This window comes from Mesoplodon densirostris, chromosome 6, assembly GCF_025265405.1.
Source record: "Mesoplodon densirostris isolate mMesDen1 chromosome 6, mMesDen1 primary haplotype, whole genome shotgun sequence".
Classification (NCBI taxonomy): Eukaryota; Metazoa; Chordata; class Mammalia; order Artiodactyla; family Ziphiidae; genus Mesoplodon; species Mesoplodon densirostris.
Genome location: NC_082666.1, coordinates 71,803,163 through 71,828,268, shown reverse-complemented (window position 1 = coordinate 71,828,268; position 25,106 = coordinate 71,803,163). Strand labels below are relative to the sequence as shown.

General features: G+C 40.9%; 1 protein-coding gene across 1 annotated transcript in view; it reads left to right on the top strand.

Annotated features, from left to right (window-relative positions):
- The window catches only part of SLC1A1 (solute carrier family 1 member 1), a 70,142-nt gene that overhangs the window by 20,327 nt on the left and 24,709 nt on the right, over window positions 1-25,106 (top strand). The window contains exon 2 of the mRNA XM_060100829.1: window positions 12,840-12,980. Coding sequence (XP_059956812.1) covers window positions 12,840-12,980 — 141 coding nt within the window. The remainder of the gene's footprint in view (window positions 1-12,839; window positions 12,981-25,106) is intronic.

Below are 25,106 nucleotides of genomic sequence, written 5' to 3'. Positions count from 1 at the left end.
AGTCACTTGCGATTCCTCAAAAGAGCCAGGTTCCAAATCAGATGTGTCTGACTTCAGAGCTGAGCCCTTCACCCCAGGCATCCTTCTAAAGACACCACTGTACACCTACCCTGAATGGCCTGAACATTTGGACAGTTGAATACAATACACATCAACCAGTTCTTGATAGATCGAGCTTGGGTCTGGTAGGTTTAGTTTGAGCAAGAAAGTGAAATAAGCCAGGGCTTGCAGTGGGGACATGGCAGAGTCAGAATGGCTTCTCTTGACCTCCTCCTTTCTCTGGGAAACAGATGAATTAACAAGCTGATTCGTACTCCCTCTCACCTAAGCTCTGAAATGAACCACCCTCATCATCCCATCAAACCTTTCCCTGACCCAGTTGTGGATCTGGGATTCTCATTCTTCTGCAGCCTTCTCTCTTTCCCACTCCTGATGAAGCTCCTTTTCCATCTCCCAGCCCCGTGTGGCTTCACTTTCCTTTCCAAGAACAGCCTCCTAACTACTTAGCTCCCTGTTCTAATCCATCCTACATATCTCAGCCCCTACATACCTCAGCCAGCTTTATCTCCAATCCAGGCCCACCCCTGTGCAAACATGTTCAGTGGCTGCTCATTATCTCTACTAATAGCTAATCTTGGTGTATTACGTTATAGTGTAACACATGGTTTCTCTTGTTTAATCTGCACAATGACCCAGTTATCGGAAGGGACCTACGCTTAGGGAAGTATAAATTCTCCTCCCTGGCATTCTAGGCCTTTCATGGGGTGCCCCAACTTAGGTTTCTGTCTCTCTAAACCACGCCTCGAGCACCAGCCAAAGCACCCCACGTTTCTTTTTTTTTTTTTTAATTTTTTTAAATTTTTTTTTATTTTTTAATTTTTTGCTTTATAACAAATTTAATCAGTTATACATATACATATGTTTCCATATCCCCTCCCTTTTGCGTCTCCCTCCCACCCTCCCTATCCCACCCCTCCAGGCGGTCACAAAGCACCGAGCTGATCTCCCTGTGCTATGCGGCTGCTTCCCACTAGCTATCTACCTTACATTTGGTAGTGTATATATGTCCAAGAGCGGCATGGACATATAAAGCACCCCACGTTTCTGAGTCAAGTATGATTCCTTGACTGATGATGAAACTAAGGCACAAAGAAGCAATTGTTTACCCTCTGTCCCAGAGCAAGGAAATAAATGGTGAGCAGAGTTTGGGCCCAGTTGTAGCTAACTTATGTCACATTCTTCCTATTCTGTCTGCCTTAGGATCTTCAGCCTTTCCCACCATGTTTCTAAGGCTGGTATTTGTATAAGTGTTTATTAGTTGGAAGACAATCAGGAGCTGAGCTGAAATAAACAAAACTTGAGCTTCTGCCCCTGCTCTAAATAAGAAGTTTCTGTTCAGCCCTCCACTGGGAGTGTGTCTTTAGGCCTCCCGACTTTCCACCATTAATAGCTCTATAATTTGAATGGTCTTCAAGGAAATAGGAAAAAAAAAGAATAATAAGATTAAATACGTTGTGAAATAAGAATAATACGTGACTGGTTGAGATCAAAGTGCTTCCTACATACATTTTCTCATTTGGTTCTCACAACATTTTTGAGGTACCTTTGTTGAAGTAAATACTTCAAGCACTTCAATGAAGCAACCAAAATCAAAGGCATTCAGTGACGGCTAAGTATGTGGTAGAAATGGAATTAAAATCTGGATTCATGACTCCTCTTTGCATTATATGCTCCTGTTTGGTTTTTACTTATACCATAGAGAGTCTAAGTTAATTTTGAAAGCTCTTTTCTCACTTGCTGCTGCTATTATCTCTGTTGTTACTCAGTCACCGCTAACACTTACTGAGCCTTCCTGCCAGGGGTGGGGCTAAATCATCTGCATTCATTACTCCACTTAACATTGCAAACCACATGATATAGCTACTGCTGTTATGTCTCTTTGATGAAGATACTGCATCTTAACAGGGTTAAGTAAGTTATCTAAGGTCATACAGCTAGTACCTGTTAGAGCAGACTCAACTCCAGATCTGGATGACCCCTGGACATTTCTGATATGACTTGTATTGGTATCTTCTCCTCGACTGTAAGCCAGATGAGGACCAGGACCACAAGTGTATCCTCCATAGAGCTTAGCAAACTGCTTGTATGCAGCAGGGACTCTAGTCATTAATTAATGACATTTGACTTTTTTCTAGGTCATTAGTTAGATTTTTCTTCTCCTGCAGGGATTTTCAGGTCATATTGTTCTCAGATTAATCCTGGTTTTCTATTGGTTTTGATTGATTTTTATAACCTGTAATTAAAAATTAAGCTCTCAAACATCTCCTTTGTGGGCTATGAACTACAATCTGTAATCACAACTTTTCTTTAAATTGATCATCTTCTTTCTGAGCTGTTAATAAACATGTCTGGCATCATTTGGGTTTTCAAATTGGAATTTCCAGATGGTAAGGCCTTCAGATCTGATAAGCTTATACATATCATACTAAGTGAAAACTTGAACAAAATGCCGCATCTTTGGCAGTCTTTGTGCTATTAGTATGATAACTAAAAGGAAAAAGAGAAGTCTCCCTATGGTTTTGTCTTCTCTCCCACCCCATGGAAAAGTCATCAAATTGTCAACCGATCAAAAAGGAAATGAATCACATTTAGTGTTACCTGCCTTTCTCTTTTTCAGTTTTTTAAGTCAATTTAGTTTGAGAGTATGTGTTTGCTTTTTCTAATTGAGGTAAAATTCATATAACATAAATAAAATTTACCATTTTAAGGTGTACAATTTAGTGGTTTTTATTATATTCACTGTGTTGTGCAGCCATCATCACTGTCTAATTTCAGAACATTTTCAGTCATGCCCCCAAAAGAAACCTCATACCTATTAGCAGTCAGTCCCTATCCCTCACCCCCATCCTATGGCAGCCACTAATCTACTTTCTGTCTCTCTGGGTTTGCTTATTCTGGATGTTTCATGTGAATGGAATCATATAATATGTGGCCTTTTGTGTTTGGATTCTTTCACTGAGCATAAAGTTTTCAAGGTTCATCCATGCTGTGGCATGTATTAGTACTTCATTCTTTTTTGTAGCTGAATAATGTTCCAGTGTATGAATACGCCACATTTTGTTATCCAATAATAAGTTAATAGACAGTTATTGTTTTTCACTTTTTGTCTATTATGAATAATGTTGCTATGATCATTTTGTGTACAAGTTGTTGGTGAAGATATGTTTTCAATTCCCTTCAGTATATACCTAGGAGAAGAATTGCCTACATCAATTGTAACACTACCTGGGTCATATGGTAACACTATGTTTAACTTTTTGAGGAACTGTCAAATAGTTTTCCACAGGGGCTGTATTATTTTACATACATGCACATCTTCACCAACATATGATATTTTTTTATTAATTAAGTTTTTATTTTGGGCTGTGTTGGGTCTTTGTTGCTGCGCATGGACTTTCTCTAGCTGCAGCAAGCGGGGGCTACTCTTCGTTGCGATGCATGGGCTTCTCATTGCAGTGGCTCTCTTGTTGTGGAGCACGGGTTCTAGGTGTGCGGGCTTCAGTAGTTGCAGCGTGTGGGCTCAGTAGTTGTGGCTCGCGGGCTTAGTTGCTCCGTGGCATGTGGGATCTTCCCGGACCAGGGCTCGAACCCGTGTCCCCTGCATTGGCAGGCGGATTCTTAACCACTGCACCACCAGGGAAGCCTGTTCACCAACATAAGTTATTTTCTGTTTTTTTTTTTTTTTTTTTTTGCGGTACACGGGTCCCTCACTGTTGTGGCCTCTCCCGCTGCGGAGCACAGGCTCCGGACGCGCAGGCTCAGCGGCCATGGCTCACGGGCCCAGCCGCTCCACGGCATGTGGGATCTTCCCAGACCAGGGCACGAACTCACGTCCCCTGCATCGGCAGGCGGACTCTGAACCACTGCGCCACCAGGGAAGCCCCTCAAGTCCATTCTTTACATCTGCATCTTTAAGAATTGGGTTGTCTTTTGCTCTTAAAGAAAAATTCTGGGGCAGATGAGCTCCCATCCCCTCATCAGCCATCATTAGGGCACATTTCTTGTAGTCAAGATGAGTTTGCCAGTTTGGGGCGGCTTCATAGGAAGCTTTTCCTCTGAGGTTGAAGAGGGTGGCTAAGTGAGAGACCAGGAGTCAGCAGGAACAGTTGTGTGTCCAGGGCCTTTACGGGAGCAGCTCCACTTGCTCATGTGTTGTTGGAGCTCGTCCTCACTGTGCTGGGCTTGAGGCTGGCGGCAGGGTCCTTCTGCTCTGTTGAGGTGGATGCCACCATTACTGCAAAGTCCTACGGATGCCCTTGCCAGGCTCATTTACCTCTTTGTTACTCAAAGCATGGTCCCACTGACTGAATCTGCCTTTTAACAAAATCCCTAGGTGAGTGTGTGCACATCGAAGTTGAAGAAGCAGATATTCAGTTCCCAGTCTCCCTGTTGCTGTTCACCTCACGTGGTTACTCAATCTGTGTGTCTGAACAGTCTTCCTCCTTCTTTCCTGCTTCCATGGGTTGGCCTATGTGATGTTAATGCCAGCTGTACTGACTGCAGCTTCCTTTCCTTGCTGGATGAAGAAAAATACGTGGCATTTCCCTGATGTGCTCTCAGACTTGCAAACATTTCCATAAAAATCCTGAAATAGTTCTCTCTTTGTGTTTACTCTTGAGCCTTCCTCATTCCTCTCCTCTTCCTTCTCCCCTGCCTCCCTGTCTTTCCAGAGCTCCTTCTCCCTCCTTGCGTTAGTCCTTTCCCCACCTGGACTCTGGTTCTGCTCAGTTACATCTGTGACTGGCCCTCTTTACCCTGGGAGCTTCTTGAAGGAAGGGGGTCTTATGCCATCCATTTTTATATCTTTACTCCCACTGCTGCACTTAACGTCCTTTGGACAGTAAATATTTGCAGAATTTAATTAGGTTATTGAATCGCAATGAAAATGATTGTAGAAGACACCAAAAAAAAAAAAAAAAAAAATCGAAACGCCTTTTCTTCTGGTGCTACCAAGATCCTGAGACTTTTATTTGAGTGATGTCAAGTGGTATCAAAATGAACAAACATTCCATTCGGTGCATTTAATGGGTGCTTTAGGTGTCATTATTTTAACCCTGAAATTTTTTTCATTTATAGGATAAAAGGAAATATTTCTTTACCAAAGTAAACACAGTAGACTAAGGGAGTAAGTTTGTAAATTTAGTCACACTGAAAATATTTTACATGAATCTCTCTCAACTCCTGACCATGCTTTGAGCTCTGTGACCATGACTCACCTGTGAGAGCCACAACTGCTTTGAGGATTTCATGAGAAACCCTATGAAGAGTGTATTACCTATAATAACAGTTAACATTTATTGAGTATGTACTATATGAGCCAGGTACTGTTTACTCTGAGCACTTTATGTATAGTCTCTTTTTTTTTTTTTTTTTTTTTTGCGGTATGTGGGCCTCTCACTGTTGTGGCCTCTCCCGTTGCGGAGCACAGGCTCCAGATGCGCAGGCTCAGCGGCCATGGCTCACGGGCCCAGCCACTCCGCGGCATGTGGGATCCTCCCAGACCGGGGCACGAACCCGTGTCCCCTGCATCGGCAGGCGGACTCTCAACCACTGCGCCACCAGGGAAGCCCTATAGTCTCATTTTAAAATCTCCCAGTGACTCTGAGGTTGATATTTTATTATGCCCATTGTTACAGATGGGAAAATAGAGGCACAGGCAGCCAGACCAGTATTTTGCCCAAGATTAAACATCCAGTAAATATGCCTGAAGTAAAGATTAGTAAACTGGAAGGTAGTGTGAGAAACTCAGTCAAATTCATCACAGAGAGGTAACAAGAAGGAATGTAAAAAGCCCCCAAATCCCCATGTATTTGGATACTGGGAAACATATTTGTAAAGAATTTACAGTTCAAAGAAGAAATCATAATAGAAATTATAAGACATTTAGAACTAAACAACAATGACAATACTATATAATAATTTATAGGACTCACGCACAGAATTTAGAAGGAAATGCATATATTGAAAAAAACAAGTGAATGTGCTAAGCAGTCAACTCAAAAAGGTAGAAAAAGAATAGGGTAAACATAAAAAAAGAAGGAAATAAATCATTAGATAAGAGCAGAATTTAATGATATAGAAAACAGAAACACAATAGGGAGTGTGTTATGGAATACTGAACGGCACTTAAAATGGATCACCTGCATTAATATGAATAAATCTCAAAGATGTAATGAAAAAATTTCAAAAAGAAAAGGCAGATTACAAATACATCCAGACTGATACCATGTTAAGTCAAATTTTCAAACACATACAAACAGCATTATACATTTTAATGGATAGAGACATACACAGAAACCTATTAGATCCTCACCAGAATCAACTTTCTTCCTGAGTCAGACTAAATTCTTAATTGTAGGTAGTAGACAAAAAGGGATAAAAGACTCAATATAAACAATCATGGCTATTGACAAAACAGTGCAAACCACATTTCCTGTTGATAGTGGACAGATCCATCCATGATGGATGGAAAATATTTATTATTGCAAATAACAAAAAATTGTTTTCTTTTTTTAACTCCTCTCCCTCAGATTTTCTAGCACTCAGTGCAGTACTGGGCATATAGTTGGATGTCAATAAAAGTTCTTTGTTTTGCTTTTTCTTGAATTCATATACTACAAAAATGTGTTTAATGTGATTTCCTTCCCTTGAACCTGAAAACGGACAGTAACTCAAGCCTTTCATCGTATTTTATGCTTGTACCCTTTGGTGGTTAGGTAAAGTCAATAACATTCAGCAAAATTGTCAAGAAAGGACATGTCTAACAGTTGGGTGATGGTCAAGAAATATGTCCATCCAAAGTAGTATTATCCAGCATTTTAAAAAGATGGAGATGTGTAACATGAGGAAATGCCTGTGATATAATGTTAAAGGAGAAATACCAAAAACAAAACAAAAACCCGTACATGCTATAGCATGGATGCACTTTGAAAACTTTATGCTAGGTGAAAGAATCCAGACACAGATGCCACTATTGATCAATCAGGATTTTCTAGAGAAATAGAATCTCTTTATATACACTTACATGAGATTTATTTTAAAGAATTGGCTCATGTGATGAGTCAAGTCTGAAATCCAAAGAGCAGGCTGGAAACTAAGCAGGAGTTGATGCTGCAGTCTTGAGGCAGAATTCCTTCTTCTCCAAGAAACCTCAGTTTTTGCTCTTAAGGCCTTCAACGGATTGGATGAGCCACCTAGATGATCAGGGATAATCTCCTTTACTTAAAGTCAACTAATTATGGGTGTTAACCACATCTACAAGACACCTGCACAGCAATACCCAGATTGGTGTTTTATTGATTTCAAAACCCTGTAATTATATAGCCGTTCAGAATTGCAAGAGATATGCAAGAGATAATTTACTTTAAGTGTTTAGCACAGTCTGACATATAGTATGTACTCACTGATTGTTAATCTTTGTATTATGATTAACCATAATACTATGTGAAAAATGAAAACAATTTCACTTTACATATATTTGAGTTGATGAGATTGTGGGTGAATTTTATGACTTTTGATTTCCAGTAGAGCTGTTATAACATTGCTTAAATTATAAGCACTGGTGAAGCTACTCAGTTCCAAAGAAAAAGATGAGAAAAAGGGACAGGTATATTTCCGTGGAAGGATAAGATAGGGAAACCATCCTCCCATCTATTGAGTGTATGCACATAGTCATTTGTTAATAACATTATTCATTCCATTCTTTTTATTTTCTGTTTATCAACGTTCATCTTAGGTTAGCTCCTGAGGGGCTTAATCCAGTGCTTAAAATAGTGCATAGCATGATGGCATGGCTAGATAACTATTTCAGTGATAATAAAAAATATGTTTTCCTTTGCCAGTAATTCTTATTTAATCAAGACAAATTCAATCTGTGTACCAGAGAGCTGTTCTGGGGCTTTGATTAAAAACCACAGAAGATTTCTTTGCCTATTCGGTGTCTTTTGTGTTTCCATACAAATTGTGAAATTTTTTGTTCTAGTTCTGTGAAAAATGCCATTGGTAGTTTGATAGGGATTGCATTGAATCTATAGATTGCTTTGGGTAGTGTAGTCATTTTCACAATGTTGATTCTTCCAATCCAACAACATGGTATATCTCTCTATCTGTTTGTATCATCTTTAATTTCTTTCATCAGTGTCTTATAGTTTTCTGCGTACAAGTCTTTTGTCTCCTTAGGTAGGTTTATTCCTAGGTATTTTATTATTTTTGTTGCAATGGTAAATGGGAGTGTTTCCTTAATTTCTCTAGACAAAGCAATCTTGAGAAAGAAAAAGGGAGCTGGAGGAATCAGGCTCCCGGACTTCAGACTTTACTACAAAGCTACAGTAATCAAGACAGTATGGTACTGGCACAAAAACAGAAATATAGATCAATGCAAAAGGATAGAAAGCCCAGAGATAAACCCACGCACATATGGTCACCTTATTTTTGGTAAAGGAGGCAAGAATATACAATGGAGAAAAGACAGCCTCTTCAATAAGTGGTGCTGGGAAAACTGGACAGCTACATGTAAAAGAATGAAATTAGAACACTCCCTAACACCATACACAAAAATAAACTCAAAATGGATTAAAGGCCTAAATGTAAGGCCAGACACTCACTATAAAACTCTTAGAGGAAAACACAGGCATAACACTCTATGACATAAATCACAGCAAGATCCTTTTTGACCCACCTCCTAGAGAAATGGAAATAAAAACAAAAATAAACAAATGGGACCTAATGAAACATCAAAGCTTTTGCACAGCAAAGGAAACCATAAACAAGACCAAAAGACAACCCTCAGAATGGGAGAAAATATTTTCAAATGAAGCGACTGACGAAGGATTAATTTCCAAATTTACAAGGAGCTCATGCAGCTCAATATCAGAAAAACAAACAACCCAATCCAAAAATGGGCAGAAGATCTTCTTCTCCAAAGAAGATATACAGATTGCCAACAAACACATGAAAGGATGCTCAACATTACTAATCATTAGAGAAATGCAAATCAAAACTACAATGAGGTGTCACCTCACACCAGTCAGAATGGCCATCATCAAAAAAATCTACAAACAATAAATGCTGGAGAGGGTGTGGAGAAAAGGGAACCCTCTTGCACTGTTGGTGGGAATGTAAATTGATACAGCCACTATGGAGAACAGTATGGAGGTTCTTTAAAAAACTAAAAATTGAACTACCATATGACCCAGCAATCCCACTACTGGGCATATACCCTGAGAAAACCATAATTCAAAAAGAGTCATGTACTACAATGTTCATTGCAGTTCTATTTACAATAGCCAGGACATGGAAGCAACCTAAGTGTCCATGGACAGATGAATGGATAAAGAAGATGTGGCACCTATATACAATAGAATATTACTCAGCCATAAAAAGAAACGGAATTGAGTTATTTGTAGTGAGGTGGATGGACCTAGAGTCTGTCATACAGAGTGATGTAAGTCAGAAAGAGAAAAACAGATACCGTATGCTAACATATATATATATAGAATGTATTAAAAAAAAGGTTCTGAAGAACCTAGGGGCAGGACAGGAATATAGACGCAGATGTAGAGAGTGGACTTGAGGACACGGGGAAGGGGAAGGGTAAGCTGAGACGAAGTGAGAGAGTGGCATTGACGTATGTACACTACCAAATGTAAAATAGATAGCTAGTGGGAAGAAGCCGCATAGCACAGGGAGATCAGCTAGGTGCTTTGTGTCCACCTAGAGGGGTGGGATAGGGAGGGTGGGAGGGAGAAGCAAGAGGGAGGAGATATGGGGATATATGTATATGTATAGCTGATTCACTTCTTTATAAAGCAGAAACTAACACACTATTGTAAAGCAATTATACTCCAATAAAGATGTCAAAAAAAAAAAAAGAATATATGGGACAGTCTCCAAGATAGATCATATGTGAGGTGGTAAAACAAGCCTTAATAAATTGAAAACGATTGAAAAAAACCACAGAAGATTTTAATCTCTTTTCTGCAAATACCCTAAAACAGGAACACTGCTGTTTTCATAAATCTGAATCAAATGCAGTTCAGCTACTATCCCCAGGTTTAATTTTTATAACTATTAAAAACACGCGTGCATCAGAACAAAGACTGGGTAGGACCTGGAAATTGGTGAGGGGAAAGGAGTGGATAGGTTGGTGTAATTAATTATTTATGACTTTCGTCTTTTATTTTGATCTTCAGAATTATTTCATGAACAATAATTTTTTATAAACTTTACAGGAAAAAAAATCACCCCATTACCTCCAAAATAGGGCTACTGGACTGGCAATTGTTGTTTGAGACAACATGAGCACAAAGAGATGACATTCTGTGTATCTTCTCTTTTAAGCTTAAGTTTTTGAACTTGAAGAAGAAATCTGAAGCTGCGCTCTTAATTGTTTTCCTCCCTAGTTTCTCCCTTCCATTTTACCAGTGTACTTACTTTTCGCATAAAAACTGGAGAAAGCACGGCGAGCTCTCCAGGCACTAATGAGCTTGTTTTATGATCCCATTTTAAAGTCGAGGACACCAAGGCTCAGTGATGCTCACAGCATCTTGAGCCACAGAAGGAACCTTTGAAGACATCTAATTCAACCTTTTTGCCCTACCTCTAATCCCACCACTTGACAACGGGAGAAGTTAAAGTCATGGCCCAAGTTATGCACCTTGTAAGTGGTGGAAGCAGAACTCAGAGCCTACTCTTCTAACACCACATTCTTCCCAAGCTGTGTCAGTACCTGCTTGGGATCTTCCACCCTGTGTGGGGGAAGGCAGCCAAGAATGAATTCCTGATAATTAAGGGGGCTACAGAGGTCTACGTAACAATTTTACCTTTGGGCTTACTTGTTGGCCCTGCTGAAGACCTCCGTAGAGCTATACCATTCAGGGAGGTTCTTGATCTTCATCTTCCCTAGTTCTGGGAGTGGCCCTACCATGTGCGTCTGATCTGTGCACCTCCAGGCAGGCACTTATTCCCAGCAGCCTTTGGCTATGGAGCCCTCTCCATGCCTCTTAATCCACTCCAAGGTTCTGACTCTGGAAAAGGGTAGGGAAGGACTGTGCCCTGTGAAATCCTGACCTCATCTTGGAACCTGGCAAATCTTCCAGTGATTTTTTTTCTTATCTTGCATCTCATTTTCCCAAATGTGTTTGAGACCAAGATAAAGCATACCCATTCACAAGCATAACTCCTGGCTGAGGTCATTCACCAGCTACTTGTTCTTGAGAGTCCCAGGATGACATCACTGGCCCAGGGTGAATCTCCCAACTGCTTTTCCAGGTTTTGGTTGGCACTTATATTCTCCTTTTCAGTAAAAAAAAAACAAATATCAGAATATAATTTGTGATACTTAACTTCAAGAACAAGCTTGATAGAAAGCTTTCATTACTAAATATAGTAACCTATTCATTGTGCTTGTCACCTTTGATTGCTTTTAAATGATTCCTCGTGGTGACTCTTTTATGTCTCCCATAAAAACCCATATCCAAGGCTTCCCTGGTGGCGCAGTGGTTAAGAATCCACCTGCTAATGCAGGAAAATAAAAGTAAGCTAAAGGTAAGGTTACTACACAAATGTATCTTATGTGGTTCATCTATTTGGTCTACTAGTGAGCATGAGAAGTATACCAGAATTTAAATGAAAACTCTAGTATTGATTATAATTCACATCTCTTTTCATTTGCCCTAGCATTCTTAACTGGACCCAAATAACTAAATTTTCACATACTAATTATTTGAATTTGTGAATTAACATATCCAGTGATATCCTCCTTGAATCTTCCTGCCCTCTAGTCATTTTACTCCCAATTAGCATGTCATCCATCAGAGGTTGATGAAGAAAAAAGAGATGTGTGAGTCATCCCAACCCATTTTCTTTCTTGGTTAATAAAAGGTAGTAGGGAGTGAGGGTTCCTGGGGATGGGGGGGAGTAAGCCAATTAGACGTTATTAGAACCATTTGAAAGAGGATAAAGAAGAAATATTTATTGATAGAATTTGTGATTTTTAGTTGTCAAAGTCATAACAAGTGAAGAAGTTCATATTAACATTAAGGCAAGCTTTCAGAGAATGTATGTTTCTTGATATGGAACATTTCCTTGCTATATATAAAATAGATAACCAACAATGACCTACGGTATAGCACAGGGAACTATACTCAATGTCTTGTAATAATCTATAAGGGAAAAGAATCTGAAAAAGAATATATATATATATATATATATATATATATATATATATATATATATATGTATGTATAACTGAATCACTGTGCTGTACACCTGAAACTAACACAACATTGTAAATCAACTATACTTCAATTAAAAAAGAGAAGAGTATTACTACAATTATTATTAAAAGAATATGAGAAAAATACAAACTGATATGTAAACTATAAAATATGTAAAATATCTATAGGTAGAATAAAAGTGGTGTGTAAAAACAATAGTTATATTGGGTTGACTAAGATGAACTTTTTTTTTCCTTCTCACAGTATTCTTAGATGTTTTGTCATGATAATAAATATAATTGAAGGGGAAGAAAATAAATGAAAACAAAAGCTTTCACACGAACTATACTTTTTCCAGATTTGCTGAATAACGTGTACTTGTACTCTTTACCTTTTAAAATGTGATTTGTTTTTTAAGTCTAACATTTACAGACTCATGGGAGATCATCAAAATTGTTTTTCCTGCCACTAAAATTTGCACTGGGGGTGGTATTTTTCCATAGAAATTTATACCGGAGAACTCAATGTTGTTCCTTTCTTCTTTCCAATTCTTGTTTTTCTTAGGGATTGCCATAGGCCTTTTGGTTCGAGAACACAGCAAGCTCTCTAACCTGGAGAAATTCTACTTTTCCTTTCCTGGAGAAATTCTAATGAGAATGCTGAAACTCATCATTTTACCATTAATTGTATCCAGCATGATTACAGGTACCTTGAGAAAACTGACATTCTCCATGATTATTTAAGGAGCCATCCCATCACCTGAGTTGTTCTTTTCTTATTATGGAAAAAGTCAAAATGCATTTGATGCATCTCACACACACACACAAACACACACACACAAAACACCCCTCACTTGGAAAGTGTATATTTGCTTGAGTGAAATATTTCATTATTCACAAAGTGGCATTGCTTTGTGGCATTGCTCTGCCTGTAGCACTGTCCACCGCAGCTCAGATCTTCATTTGACCAGCCATATAATGTCTTATGAGGAAGGAAACAAAAAAGGCATATTTGGTCAATGAGATGTCAGCCAGTGTCCTCAGGGAAAACGTAGTTGTCAGTCTTGATCGTGTTTTCAGTAGTTGACTCATTTGTTTCTCAGCTGCATCCGTCCTGCCCCCCACCCTGTCGGCGGCAGCCTGCAGAGTCCTCTGTCCCCTCTTCTCACTCACAGCCACTCCTCCACAGAACTCAGAACTTGCTACATACTTGCCTTGGAAATCTGCCCAGGGGACCAGCAGTCACATGCTGTGGGAAAGGTTTAATGATGGCTTGGCACCATATTTTAAAAACCTGGTTTTCTTAAATCTGAACTTGTGATGCCGTTGAATTTGGAAATGATTGTTTCCTTATAGATCATTATATTGCAGGGTCTCTTTAAAGAACAAGCGCCTTTATGTAGATAGAGATTAATTTGGCTTACAAAAATGTCATTTGTCTGGGTATGGTAAGCTTCTCTCTGCATTCCATAGTTTCTTGTCCTTATCTTCATTCTGGCAGTAGGTAAAATGTGGCAATCACTAGTGTTGCCAGCTTGAAAATCATGGTTTTATACAACCAGGCAATTAGGGTTCTCGACATGGCCTCTTCTAGAACATTTTTCTCTACTGCCACTAAAGAGACCTAGGACTGATCTATGTAGAGTACTGGACATTGGCTGGGTTAAGGGAGGGTGGGTGTCAGGATCTTCTGCATTCAGCAATGCATTGCTTGAGCTGTGGATTTGGCCATTGACCTTTTGAAGTGCCAAACTCCAGTCAGACTAGAGTCCCTTGGGTGTTGGTGTTCTTGGCCTATTACAAACCTAAAGAGAGTATAATTATGTTTTGAAATGACTGGCTCCTTTTAGGCCCTGCAGCCAGAGGGCCAAATCAGCAGACCAGTCATTTGTACCATATAATGTTTGTTTATTTGTAGAAGTGATTGTAAGCATTTAAAATTTGGAAGACTTCATGTAAGCATCCAGATTTCTGGCTTCCTCTGAAAAAAAAAATAAGATCAGGAAACATTGGAGCCATGTTCCCACACACCAACAGTGGTTTGGAGCTGAGAAACAGCTACTCTGTTTACTTGGAGCAAATGCATTTGAGGATGCCACAGTCCCCACCACTCCCTATTGCCTAATACCTCATCTACTTCACTCATTTGCATTACCTGCCTTCCCCTGTAGACACTGCCATTACAACCCCTTAGAATTTTCTCCATATTGAAGAGTCTTAATCTCTTCTTAGGCTCCTTTGAGAACATGATGAAAGCTTTGGACTCTCTCCCAAGAAAAGTGTTCACAGTTGTACATATATACTGTATTTTACATGCAATTGCACGAAGTTCATAAACTACTTAGTGATTGATACTTACATCTATGGAGGAAGGTATGGAATGTTGATCCAGATTAGACAGCAAATCCAAAACTCATGCCGTAAACCAGGTTTTAGACGAAAAGGTAACAATACATGTATGCATATACTAGTTGTAGGATGTTTGAAAATATATACTGCTCTTGGTATTCAATAACTAGTGAGATTTTTGCAGTCTGGCTGTTTTGGGTGCTAGCTCAGCCTTGCAAATAATCTAGGAAAATAATTTGCAACCCTCAGCATTCCATTCACATAGCCTAGCTGCTTTTTGAAGGTGTAGCACAGGTCTGGAAATTTCTACAATTTTCCTTCACCAAATCCCCAGCAGTTAAACAGGAGTTAGAAAGCAGAACAACTACCCATTCTTTTGACATAAAGTGATAAAATGATCAAAGATTCAAGGGACATGAACAAAACAGAATGGAAACGATGATGCTATATTTGTGTTTTAAGTTGTCAGATTAAAAGGAAGAAATAATAACAATATAAAGGCAAGGTATGGGGAAATGGGCTCATTCATTCACTTTCAGTTACTGTATAATTGGAACAAACTTTCTGGGGGCAGTTTGGAGCATGTTCTGACCTTTCCACGTAGTATTTCTACTTTGATGAATTTACTGCAAAGAAATAACCAGAGATATGTTCAAAGATTTAGGTACAAGGATGTTCATGGTAACATTTTTTTAAATAATGGTGATAAATTATAAGCTGTCTAAATGTATGTTATACCTGTAAGTTAGGATTCTATGCAATTATTATACACTTTGTTTTGGAAACATAGTTAACAAAGGTGGAAATGTTCCTAATACAATATAAAGTAGAAGGATAAAACAAATTAAACAACAAGATATTGTGTACAATCCAAATTTTATTAAAATGTATATACATTTTAAGAGTTGGGATCAAAACCAAATGGCTGACAATGATTAGATCCTGATACTAAGAAAAAGTGATTCACTGAGCTTTCTTTACATTTTCAAGGCAAACACACGTTATTTTTGTTTTGTTTTGTATTTTCTTTCTTCCTTCCCTTCCTTCCTCTCTCTCTCTCCCTTCCCTCCTTCTCTCCCTCCCTCCCTCCCTCCCTCCCTTCCTTCTTTCCTTCCTTCCTTCCTTCCTTCCTTCCTTCCTTCCTTCCTTCCTTCCTTCCTTCCTTCCAGAAGAAGGAAGTAGGATGGATTCTGCTCTGTGCTCCTCCAGCCTTCCCTCTGGTAGTTTCCCTCCCCCTCTCCTCCCCAGCTCTGCTCCCTGTTCCTGCAGCTCAGCACCACCTTTACCTGGTGTGTGGTCCTTCCCCCAAACCCTGCAGTGGTCCTCAGCCTCCCCACCCAGCACAGAACCAGGAGAGTAAAGCAGAAGATGACTATGGAAAATACACAGGAAGAACAGTTTTCAAGTTTTGAAAGCCTTTATAAATCCAGCAGGTCAAGAGCTTATTTTATACATTTATTAGGACAAAGGAGAATACATGTTGGAAGTGGGGGAGAGTTGAGTGAGTGCCCTAAGGATACATAAATTAGTGGTAGAGACACAGCAAAACTGTGACCTAAGACTAATATCTGTGCTTATGCATAATCTTGCATAACAATTAGGAAAAAAACCTCTGCCATCAAAGCCTCTGCTGATGTAAAACTACTTTATAGCTATTTTAACAGGAAGAATATCTCTTTATGTGATGATGAGGATCAGATGTCACATTAATCAGGGAAATTTGAATATATAATGGTTATGAGATGGTATCAAGAAATTGTTGAGGGCTTCCCTGGTGGCGCAGTGGTTGAGAGTCCTCCTGCCGATGCAGGGGACACGGGTTTGTGCCCCGGTCCGGGAAGATCCCACATACCGCGGCGTGGCTGGGCCCGTGAGCCATGGCCACTGAGCCTGCGCGTCCGGAGCCTGTGCTCTACAACGGGAGAGGCCACAACGGTGAGAGGCCCACACACCGCAAAAAAAAAAAAAAAAAAAGAAATTGTTGATAATTTTGTTAGCAGTAACAATGGCATTTAGTTACGTAAGAAAATGTTCTTTTATCAAAAGTGTGTGGAATTATGTAGGGATGAAATGACATAATGTCTGGAATTTGCTTTAAAACAGAAAAAAGAAGGACTTCTCTGGTGGCACAGTGGTTAAGAATCCACCTGCCAATGTAGGGAACATGGGTTTGAGCCCTGGTCCAGGAAGATCCCACGTGCCACGGAGCAACTAAGCCAGTGCGCCACAACTACTGAGCCTGTGCTCTAGAGCCCGCAAACTACAACTACTGAGCCCATGTGCCACAACTACTGAAGCCCATGCACCTAGAGCCTGTGCTCCGCAACAAGAGAAACCACCGCAATGAGAAGCCTGCACACTGCAAAGAAGAGTAGCCCCCTGCTCGCTGCAACTAGAGAAAGCCCGCGCACAGCAACGAAGACGCAATGCAGCCAAAAATAAAAAATAAAATAAATTAATTTAAAAAAAGAGAGAGAGAAGGCACAATAGACATAATCTCAAGGCATTTTCAGAGGCGGATAGTGTAGGCACTAACAGAATCCTACCCTTAATTTACATCCTGAGGGACACACTCGTGCCATGTGCAGAATATCAGTGCTTAGGCCCTGTTAACGTTAGGGTCTGTAAGCTGTATTTATATCACACCACCAGGGAAATAGCAGGGGAAATGGCTATGGCCGTGCCTGAGAATTGTGGCTCTGGAAAATCCTGGCCCATTCTTATCAGCCAATGAGTTTAAATTCGGGTCACATTTTCTTTAATATACAAATTATAATGACTGGAGCCTCCAGCACAGGAATGGAACAGCTCCTTGGCTCCTGCTCCAAGAAATTCCCTGAGCATCTTTCCAGAATGCTCTTACTCCCCTGATGCAGAAGCTGGAATGACAACCATTTGATCTCACCTCCAGGGGCAAAGGTTTTCCATCACTGGTTTAACGAAAGCTTTGATATAAACAGTATTTATTAAGCAACAGCCAGTACTTATTAAGGCTTAGATATAAACAGTATTTATTAGAATATGTGTGTGAGTAGATTTCCTTTCAAGCAGGGATCTGGAAGCTTTTATTGTAAAGGGCCAGATAGTGAATATTTTAGGCTTTTGAGCCATACAGTCCCTACCCAACTATCCAACTGGTTATCACAGAAGGGCAGCAATCAGTAATATGTAAAAGATTGGGCCTGGCTGCGTTGCCAATAAAATGTTTATTTACAAAATAATAGGAGACCAGCTGGCAGCTGACCTCTGGTGAGATAAATTTAAGACTAGATTCTAACTCTCAGGATACAGTCTAATTGAGATGGAATCTGAGTGACAAACCAACACACCAAGCAAATACTACTCATAAGAAGTGAAGAGACACAAGAATGAAGGATGGAGCAGATAAAGTGAAGTCTCAAGGTATTTGGAGACCCCTATTTTTATTTTTGTTTAGTATTTTTAAAAATTTATTTTATTTTTGTCTGCGTTGGGTCTTTGTTGCTGCGCAAGGGCTTTCTCTAATTGCAGTGAGCGGGGGCTACTCTTCGTTGCCGTGCGCAGGCTTATCGCGGTGGCTTCTCTTGTTGCGGAGCACGGGCTCTAGGCGCGTGGGCTCAGTAGTTGTGGCTTGCGGGCTCTAGAGCGCAGGCTCAGTAATTGTGGCACACAGGCTTAGCTGCTCTGCAGCATGTGGGATCTTCCCAGACTAGGGCTTGAACCAGTGTCCCCTGCACTGGCAGGCGGATTCTTAACCACTGTGCCACCAGGGAAGCCCGAGACCCCTATTTTTAAATTCAGACTTTGCAGGTGATGACATACTGGGATCGTCTAGGCTGGGAAGGGCATTTTTTTTAAGGATACATATTCATTTACTCATAATAGGCTGTGTACTGGGAAGGTGTCCCACACCCTCCAGTGGAAAGAATCATGCCATGTGCCTCCCTGAAACAGGTTCAGTTTAATTCAGAAAACACTGGTTAACTGTGTGAAAACAAACTAACCCTGCGAGAGGCTGAAGTTCCTACCATCCACCTGGTCATGGATCCCAGGTCTTCTGCTAGCCACGCAAGTCCATGAGTCCCCTTGTTGTCCAGAAGGTATAAGAGTTGAAGACTCACATATCACTTGGCTGTACAGCTTGCTATTAGGTAACTAAGAGCATCCAATGTCAACTTCATCTATGGGGGAAAGTATGCATGCTTTTCTTGAAACATTGGTGGCTTTTTTATATAGTTTAGTCTCTACGAAAATTGCCACTTCAAGATGGATTATAAATTTAAAACTTATTGCTGGAGCTTAAAATCACACAGGCTGAGAATGAACATCTTACCTCATTTGCACCATCTGGAACCACTGGACTCTGCCTGCATTTCAAGAAGTGTCTCCTCTCTCTTTTCCCAGACTTGTTTGGGAACCAAGAAAATAAGATGGCCTAAACAGCTTTGCACACATGAATTAAACATTTCCCTAAGACCCACAAGAAACTTTTGTTGTGTCAGAACACAGTTATTGAAGCCAGAGGACTTATTATATTAACTGGGTTTCTACAACGTGTTTTCTCCAAAGAAGGAAGGGGTACATTGTATACATAAGGAATGGAGTTCCCATAATGAATGTGCCACTGGCCGCGGTAATAAAGAGAAAAGCGGCAAGAGATAAATATTCCCTGCTTCAGTCTCTGACATAGTGAAACCCAGAGAATCCACCCTGAATGAGCTTTCCTTTTGCCTAAACCAGTGCTGTTAGACTGGTTCACAGCTCTGTTCAACTGAGTTAACCTGGTTTTGTTTCTTAAAAAAAAAAAAAAGGAGTGAGCCTCATATACTTTAGTCACTTTTCCACAATTGCCTCTCTTTGTCAACCTAATGTGAAAGCAAGTAGGTTTTGCCATTTCTTTGGGACTTCATTCTTTATGAGGGCTTCCATGTCCTGTAAAACTTGTGTTAAATAAATGTGTATGCTTTTCTCCTGTTAAAAAAAATAGAAAAACTGAGTGAGATATCATGCAAGGATTCTAAGGAACCTCCTTTGTGGAATACATGGATCTGGGAAACTACATTCATTTCATCTTCAGTGTCCCAGGCTCTGTGCTGGGCATACAAGATATAAAGAGAAGTCCTGTCCCTCAAGAAAGGGAAACTACATTGCGATGCTGTGTGATAAGTGCTTTGTGGGAATGAGGACAGGGGAGGGGACATTGGGTGGAGTTTTGAAGAAGAGATAGGAATCAGATGAAGTGAGGCAGGCATTCCAGGCAGAAGAAAATAGCAGAAGGCATGGCATCTTGGGAGGACAGTGAGACTTTGACTGGAATGCTGCAAACCTGGGGAGGAGGCATGGGAATGGAAGGGTGAGGGCATGGCTTCATGTGATTTGTGCGCCTTCCTGGGAGGTCAACGTGAGCCTGTAGGCATGCGAAGCAAGTTAGAGCAGTGACTCCCACCTGTCATCTCCAAAGGAACACCCTGAACAAGCTTCAAGTGAGGAAGTATTGTTTAAAAGAAAATTCAGTGACACTCCAAGATGGTAAGGCAGACTTTATTCCAGACCATCATGGTAGGTAGAGGTACCACTGCAATGGGATTTTGCAGTGGAGGAAAGAGTGGGTTCAACTCCAAATGAATACAACATGAGCCCCTGGGAGTTGATAGCCAAGAAACTGAGCAGTGAGATCAGTGGATGGAAAATTGCTGTGAGGAAACGTCGGAGGTAAGCAGGATTCTGGCTAAACTGACCTCTAACAGGATTCTTGCTGAAGACAGGCCAGGTTAATCAGATAACACCTGAGGGGTGGTGGAGAATGAGGAACCTGATTAGATATGGAGAGTGATCAGATATTGAGGTTTGGGGGTTCTGGTTAAACTGATTTAGCAGGGTTCTTGCTAAAACTAGATTTTACAGTGAAGTCCACAGTTAGGCCTAGGAGGAGGTTCAGGAGCCTGACTAAAGTGTGGTCAAGCAAAGAATCTTTGTCAGTATCAATCACAGAGGAACAGGAGAGTCTACTGGTTAAGAGCCAGACTACCTGGGTTTGCATCCTGGCTCTGCCATTTACTAGCTGTGAAACCTTGAACAAGTTACTTAACGTGTCCTCAACTGTAAAATAGGGATAATGATAATACTATGTCATAGTGCCCTGAAAGAGCTATATAATTTTTTAACTTACTCTTTTTTGTCTGATACTATCAGAGGTTTCTAGACAGTCCCAACGTTGGCATCAGAAGCTACAGGGCCAATATTAGAATCAAGCCCACACAGGTGAGTTCACACAATGAGTTCATTCTGGAAATGAAAATAATAGGAAAAGGCTTGCTCTGCCAGCAGTGTTAAGTTCCTCAGCATACAAGCAGCCTCTACCCAGATGCCTGAGCTACCAGCTTCGTAAGGGAAGGAGAAGCAAAGAGAGAGCTCGGTAATAATTAGCTTGCGGTAGAAAGCCAAAAAAGTCTCACTGAGCTGTTAGTTACCCTGATGTCAAAGCATGGACTTTGAAGAGAGCGGCTGAGCTCCTTAGATCCTCTGAGGTGTGTTTAATGCTTATTGAACAAGAAGCCTCCTATAAAAGCTCACTGAATCTTCTGAAAAATTGGCCCAACTACAAATACCACTGTCCTCTATGATATTAAAAAAAAAAAAAAAGTTAAAACAGCACCTGGATTGCTGAAGAACCAGGAGACCAGCCCATTGCTTCTTGACAGATGTTTTGAACATCAAATGTGGACCTGCTGACAAAGGCTGCAAGTGAGAGCCTTTAGTTCATTTGCTGGGGACCTTTTTTTTTTTTTTTTTTTAAACTTCACAAAATAGTCTGGGAGGTGATAGAACCTATTTCAAGGCAGTTCTTTGTATTAATGTCTCTAAGGAAAATAGATGCCATAGGTGAAGCGTAAACAGAAATATATTTTGCATGCTCCCCTCTGCCTTTTCTCTTTCCCCCTTTTAACATCCCAGGAGTATTAATCCACGCTGCCCTGAATCAACAAAATGAGAGCATAGCCAGCCTTGTTTTCACTGGGGAATGAACTTATTTCTTTATCCTCATAGCAACCCAATGAAAGTAAGTAGGACCGTACCTCTCTATCTTCAGAGATGAGGCAACAGGAGATCGAAGAGAGATTCAGCCAATTTTCCAAGATTACACAGATCATAAGGGCAGCACCTAGGACTGACACAGAGTCTCGAGCTCCATTCTGGAACCTTCTGCTGCCTGGGGACCAAAGCCTGGGAAGAGGTGCCTGGGGGCAGGCAGCCATACATAGATTTTCTATTTTACCTTAAGTGCCACGAGAGGCTTATACCTGCATGTGAAATGGCCTGATCTGTGTCTTAAAAAGATCTCTTTAGTGGCCATGGGATGAAGGAATACAGAGGATTATGGTGGGAGTGAGGGAACGAACAAGTTAACACTTGTGTAGTGCCTTCCATGTGCTCAGTGACACACTTCATATAGATCATTTCATTCAGTGATAACGGAGGCTATTGACCGAGTAAAATTTAAGTTCTAGGCATGCTATAGGTACTGTTTCTGACCCTCACAACAGCTGTTCAAGATGGGGTTGTTCACTTTGCTCCTCACAATTTCACTTTATGAGGTAGAGGCATTTAAAACCTCCATTTTAGGGATTTCCCTGGTGGTGCAGTGGTTAAGAATCCGCCTGACAATGCAGGGGACACAGGTTCGAGCCCTGGTCCAGGAAGATCCCACATGCCGTGGAGCAACTAAGCCCATGCGCCACAACTACTGAGCCTGTGCTCTAGAGCCCGCGAGCCACAACTACTGAGCCTGCGTGCCTAGAGCCCGTGCTCCACAACAAGAGAAGCCACCACAAGGAGCCTGCGCGCCGCAACAAAGAGTAGCCCCCGCTCGCCGCAACTGGAGAAAGCCTGCGCACAGCAACGAAGACCCAACACAGCCAAAAATAAATAAATAAATTTATTTTTTTAAAAAACCCTCCATTTTATAGATTGGATCCCAGGGGGTCCCACCGAAGCCCATACTTGTTTCTCCATGTGCCGGTGGCCTCTCTGCTGGTGATGGAGAGACAGGAGTCCTGTGGATAAGAGGATGCCCCAGTGCAACGAGTTTCTTGAATGATGTGTCCATTCACCATTGTGAAGCACCATCAGATGCCAGACCCAAAAAACGTCCAGTAACAGTTAATTCTGATACCTTAATGGCAAGGTGGGGAGAGATCATCACGAAATTTTGTTCTCAGGTGGGTGGTAGCTTAATCAGAGAGCTCTCAGAGGAGTCTTTTGCCCTCAGTTGTTTATCTTTAAAACATTACTATTGTTTAGCCCATGGTAACGTCTTCCTTTGCAGTGTTTTCATTAAAAAATTCTAGTAGATTGTTACTGCTTTGGTCAAGAGCCAGCACCCCAGCTCATCCAAGCCTCCTCCGGAGGTGAAAAAACAAGTGTGGTTTCTTAAACTGCTAGCAGGTGCCCCTAAATTTCAAGGACTACCTCTGTTTCTAGGCCACAGCTCAGCCTCAAAACTATCCCTGTTTTTAAAGGACAATCCTGGACTCACTGGTAACTGGACTTGTTAAAGAAAAGAAATTCAGTGATACTTGTTAAAGATGGTAAGGCAGACTTTACCTAGAACCGTAAAGACAAGTGTAGGGGCCACTACAATGAGATTTTGCAGTGGAGGAGACAGATTGGGCTCAACTCTGAATAGAGCATGGACAAATGGGAATTTATAGCCAAGGAGCAACGGGGGTGGGGGGCACTGGATGGATAATTATTAAGAGAAAACATCAAGGGTAAGGGGGATTCTGGCTGAATCAACCCAATAAGATTGATGTTGAAGACAGGCCAGAGTAATCAGACATCATCTGGGAGGTGGTAGAGGATTAAGAGACCTGATCAGATATATCTAGGGTAGGGGGTTCTGGCTAAACTGACTTAGCAGGGTTCTTGCTAAAAGTGTATTTTGCAAGGAAGTACACAGATGGGCCTAAGAGAAGGTTCAGAAGCCTGACTGAAGTGTGGCCAAGCACAGAATCTTTGTCAGAATCCGGCACATCTTGATGCTGCCTGCTGCGAGTTGCTTCTGGTCACCTCAGCCTGCTGATACCTCTGGCTCCTCTGAAAGCCCATGATACCAGGTCTCGGCACCAGTGCTTTACAGAGCCTCCAGTTTCTAAAGTGGGTGGGAAAGATCCAGTTTTTTAAATTTCCATCTGCATGGATCAATAATCTTTGTAAACTATGATAGAAATGAATTACTAGGAAGAAGGTATAAAAAACAAAGACACACAAACACTTGCCCAATTTTTTATTCTTACAGTCAACACACATAAAATTCTGTTCAATTGCTATAAACACTTTCAAACACTTACCTTTGATTTCTGTGCAGATCCTGTCGTACCTGCTTTGCAGTGTATTAGTGCACAGTTCCCTCTCATTTATTTGTCAGTTGCTAAAGGGCAGGTGTTAGCTTCCAGAAGAATTGAGTTTGGCAGTGGACTGTAAGGAGAGGCGGTCCTCTAGACTTCGCCAGGCATGAGGCGTGGCCTGAAAACCAGGAATCCAGGAGGCTCTTCAGAGTAAAACCCAAGGATAAAGCATGGTGATGTTTCACCTGTAAGAGTTCTAAATTTTTTAAATTATTTTTAACACATAACATAAAATTTACCTTTTTTTTTTTTTTTTGACCATGTCCTGTGGCATATGGCATCTTAGTTCCTCGACCAGGGATCGAACCTGCGCCCCCTGCTTTGGAAACGCAGAATCTTAACCACTGGACCGCTAGCAAAGTCCTAAAATTTACCATCTTAACCATTTTTTAGTGTACAATTCAGTGGCATTAAGTACATTCACATTGTTGCATAACCATCACCACCACTCATCTCCAGGACTCTTTTCATCTTGCAAACTGAAACTCTGTACTCATAAATAGCTCCCCATTCTCCTTTATCAAGGGGGCCACATTCTCAACCACTATGTCATACTAGCCCCATGCATGTGCTACAAAATCTAGTCCAGTGCTTCCCAGTAGACCTTCCTGTGATGATGGAATTTTTCTCTATTTGTGCTGTCTATTGCAGTAGCCACCAGCTACATGTGACAAGAGAGCACTTGAAAAGCGCTGTCTTCAGAGTGCAAAGTCTGGATTAAGTTACCATTTGCAGGACAACATCCATTGAGCTAGACCACACATTCTCAACAGGAGCAATATGGCCTCGAGGCAGCAAAAGCTGGTTCCTAGGATGGAGGGGGGACTTACTCTTCTCATGTAAAGAGCACTTATATACATTTAGTACATGACCAGATGAACAGTTTGTGCTATTAAAATTTCATGGGATGGCAATGAGGAAAAAATATCTAAAAGACTGGGGGAGGGGTGAGTGGGGTGGAGCACACAATAATGAACAAAAAAAAAGAAACACTAAGATGCTAAATATGTTCTCACATGGAGGTCTGTTATGGGTGAAAAGTATTTTTGTTGGCCGCTCTGGGAACCATACCAAACTGCCCTGTATGAGTGGTTTTT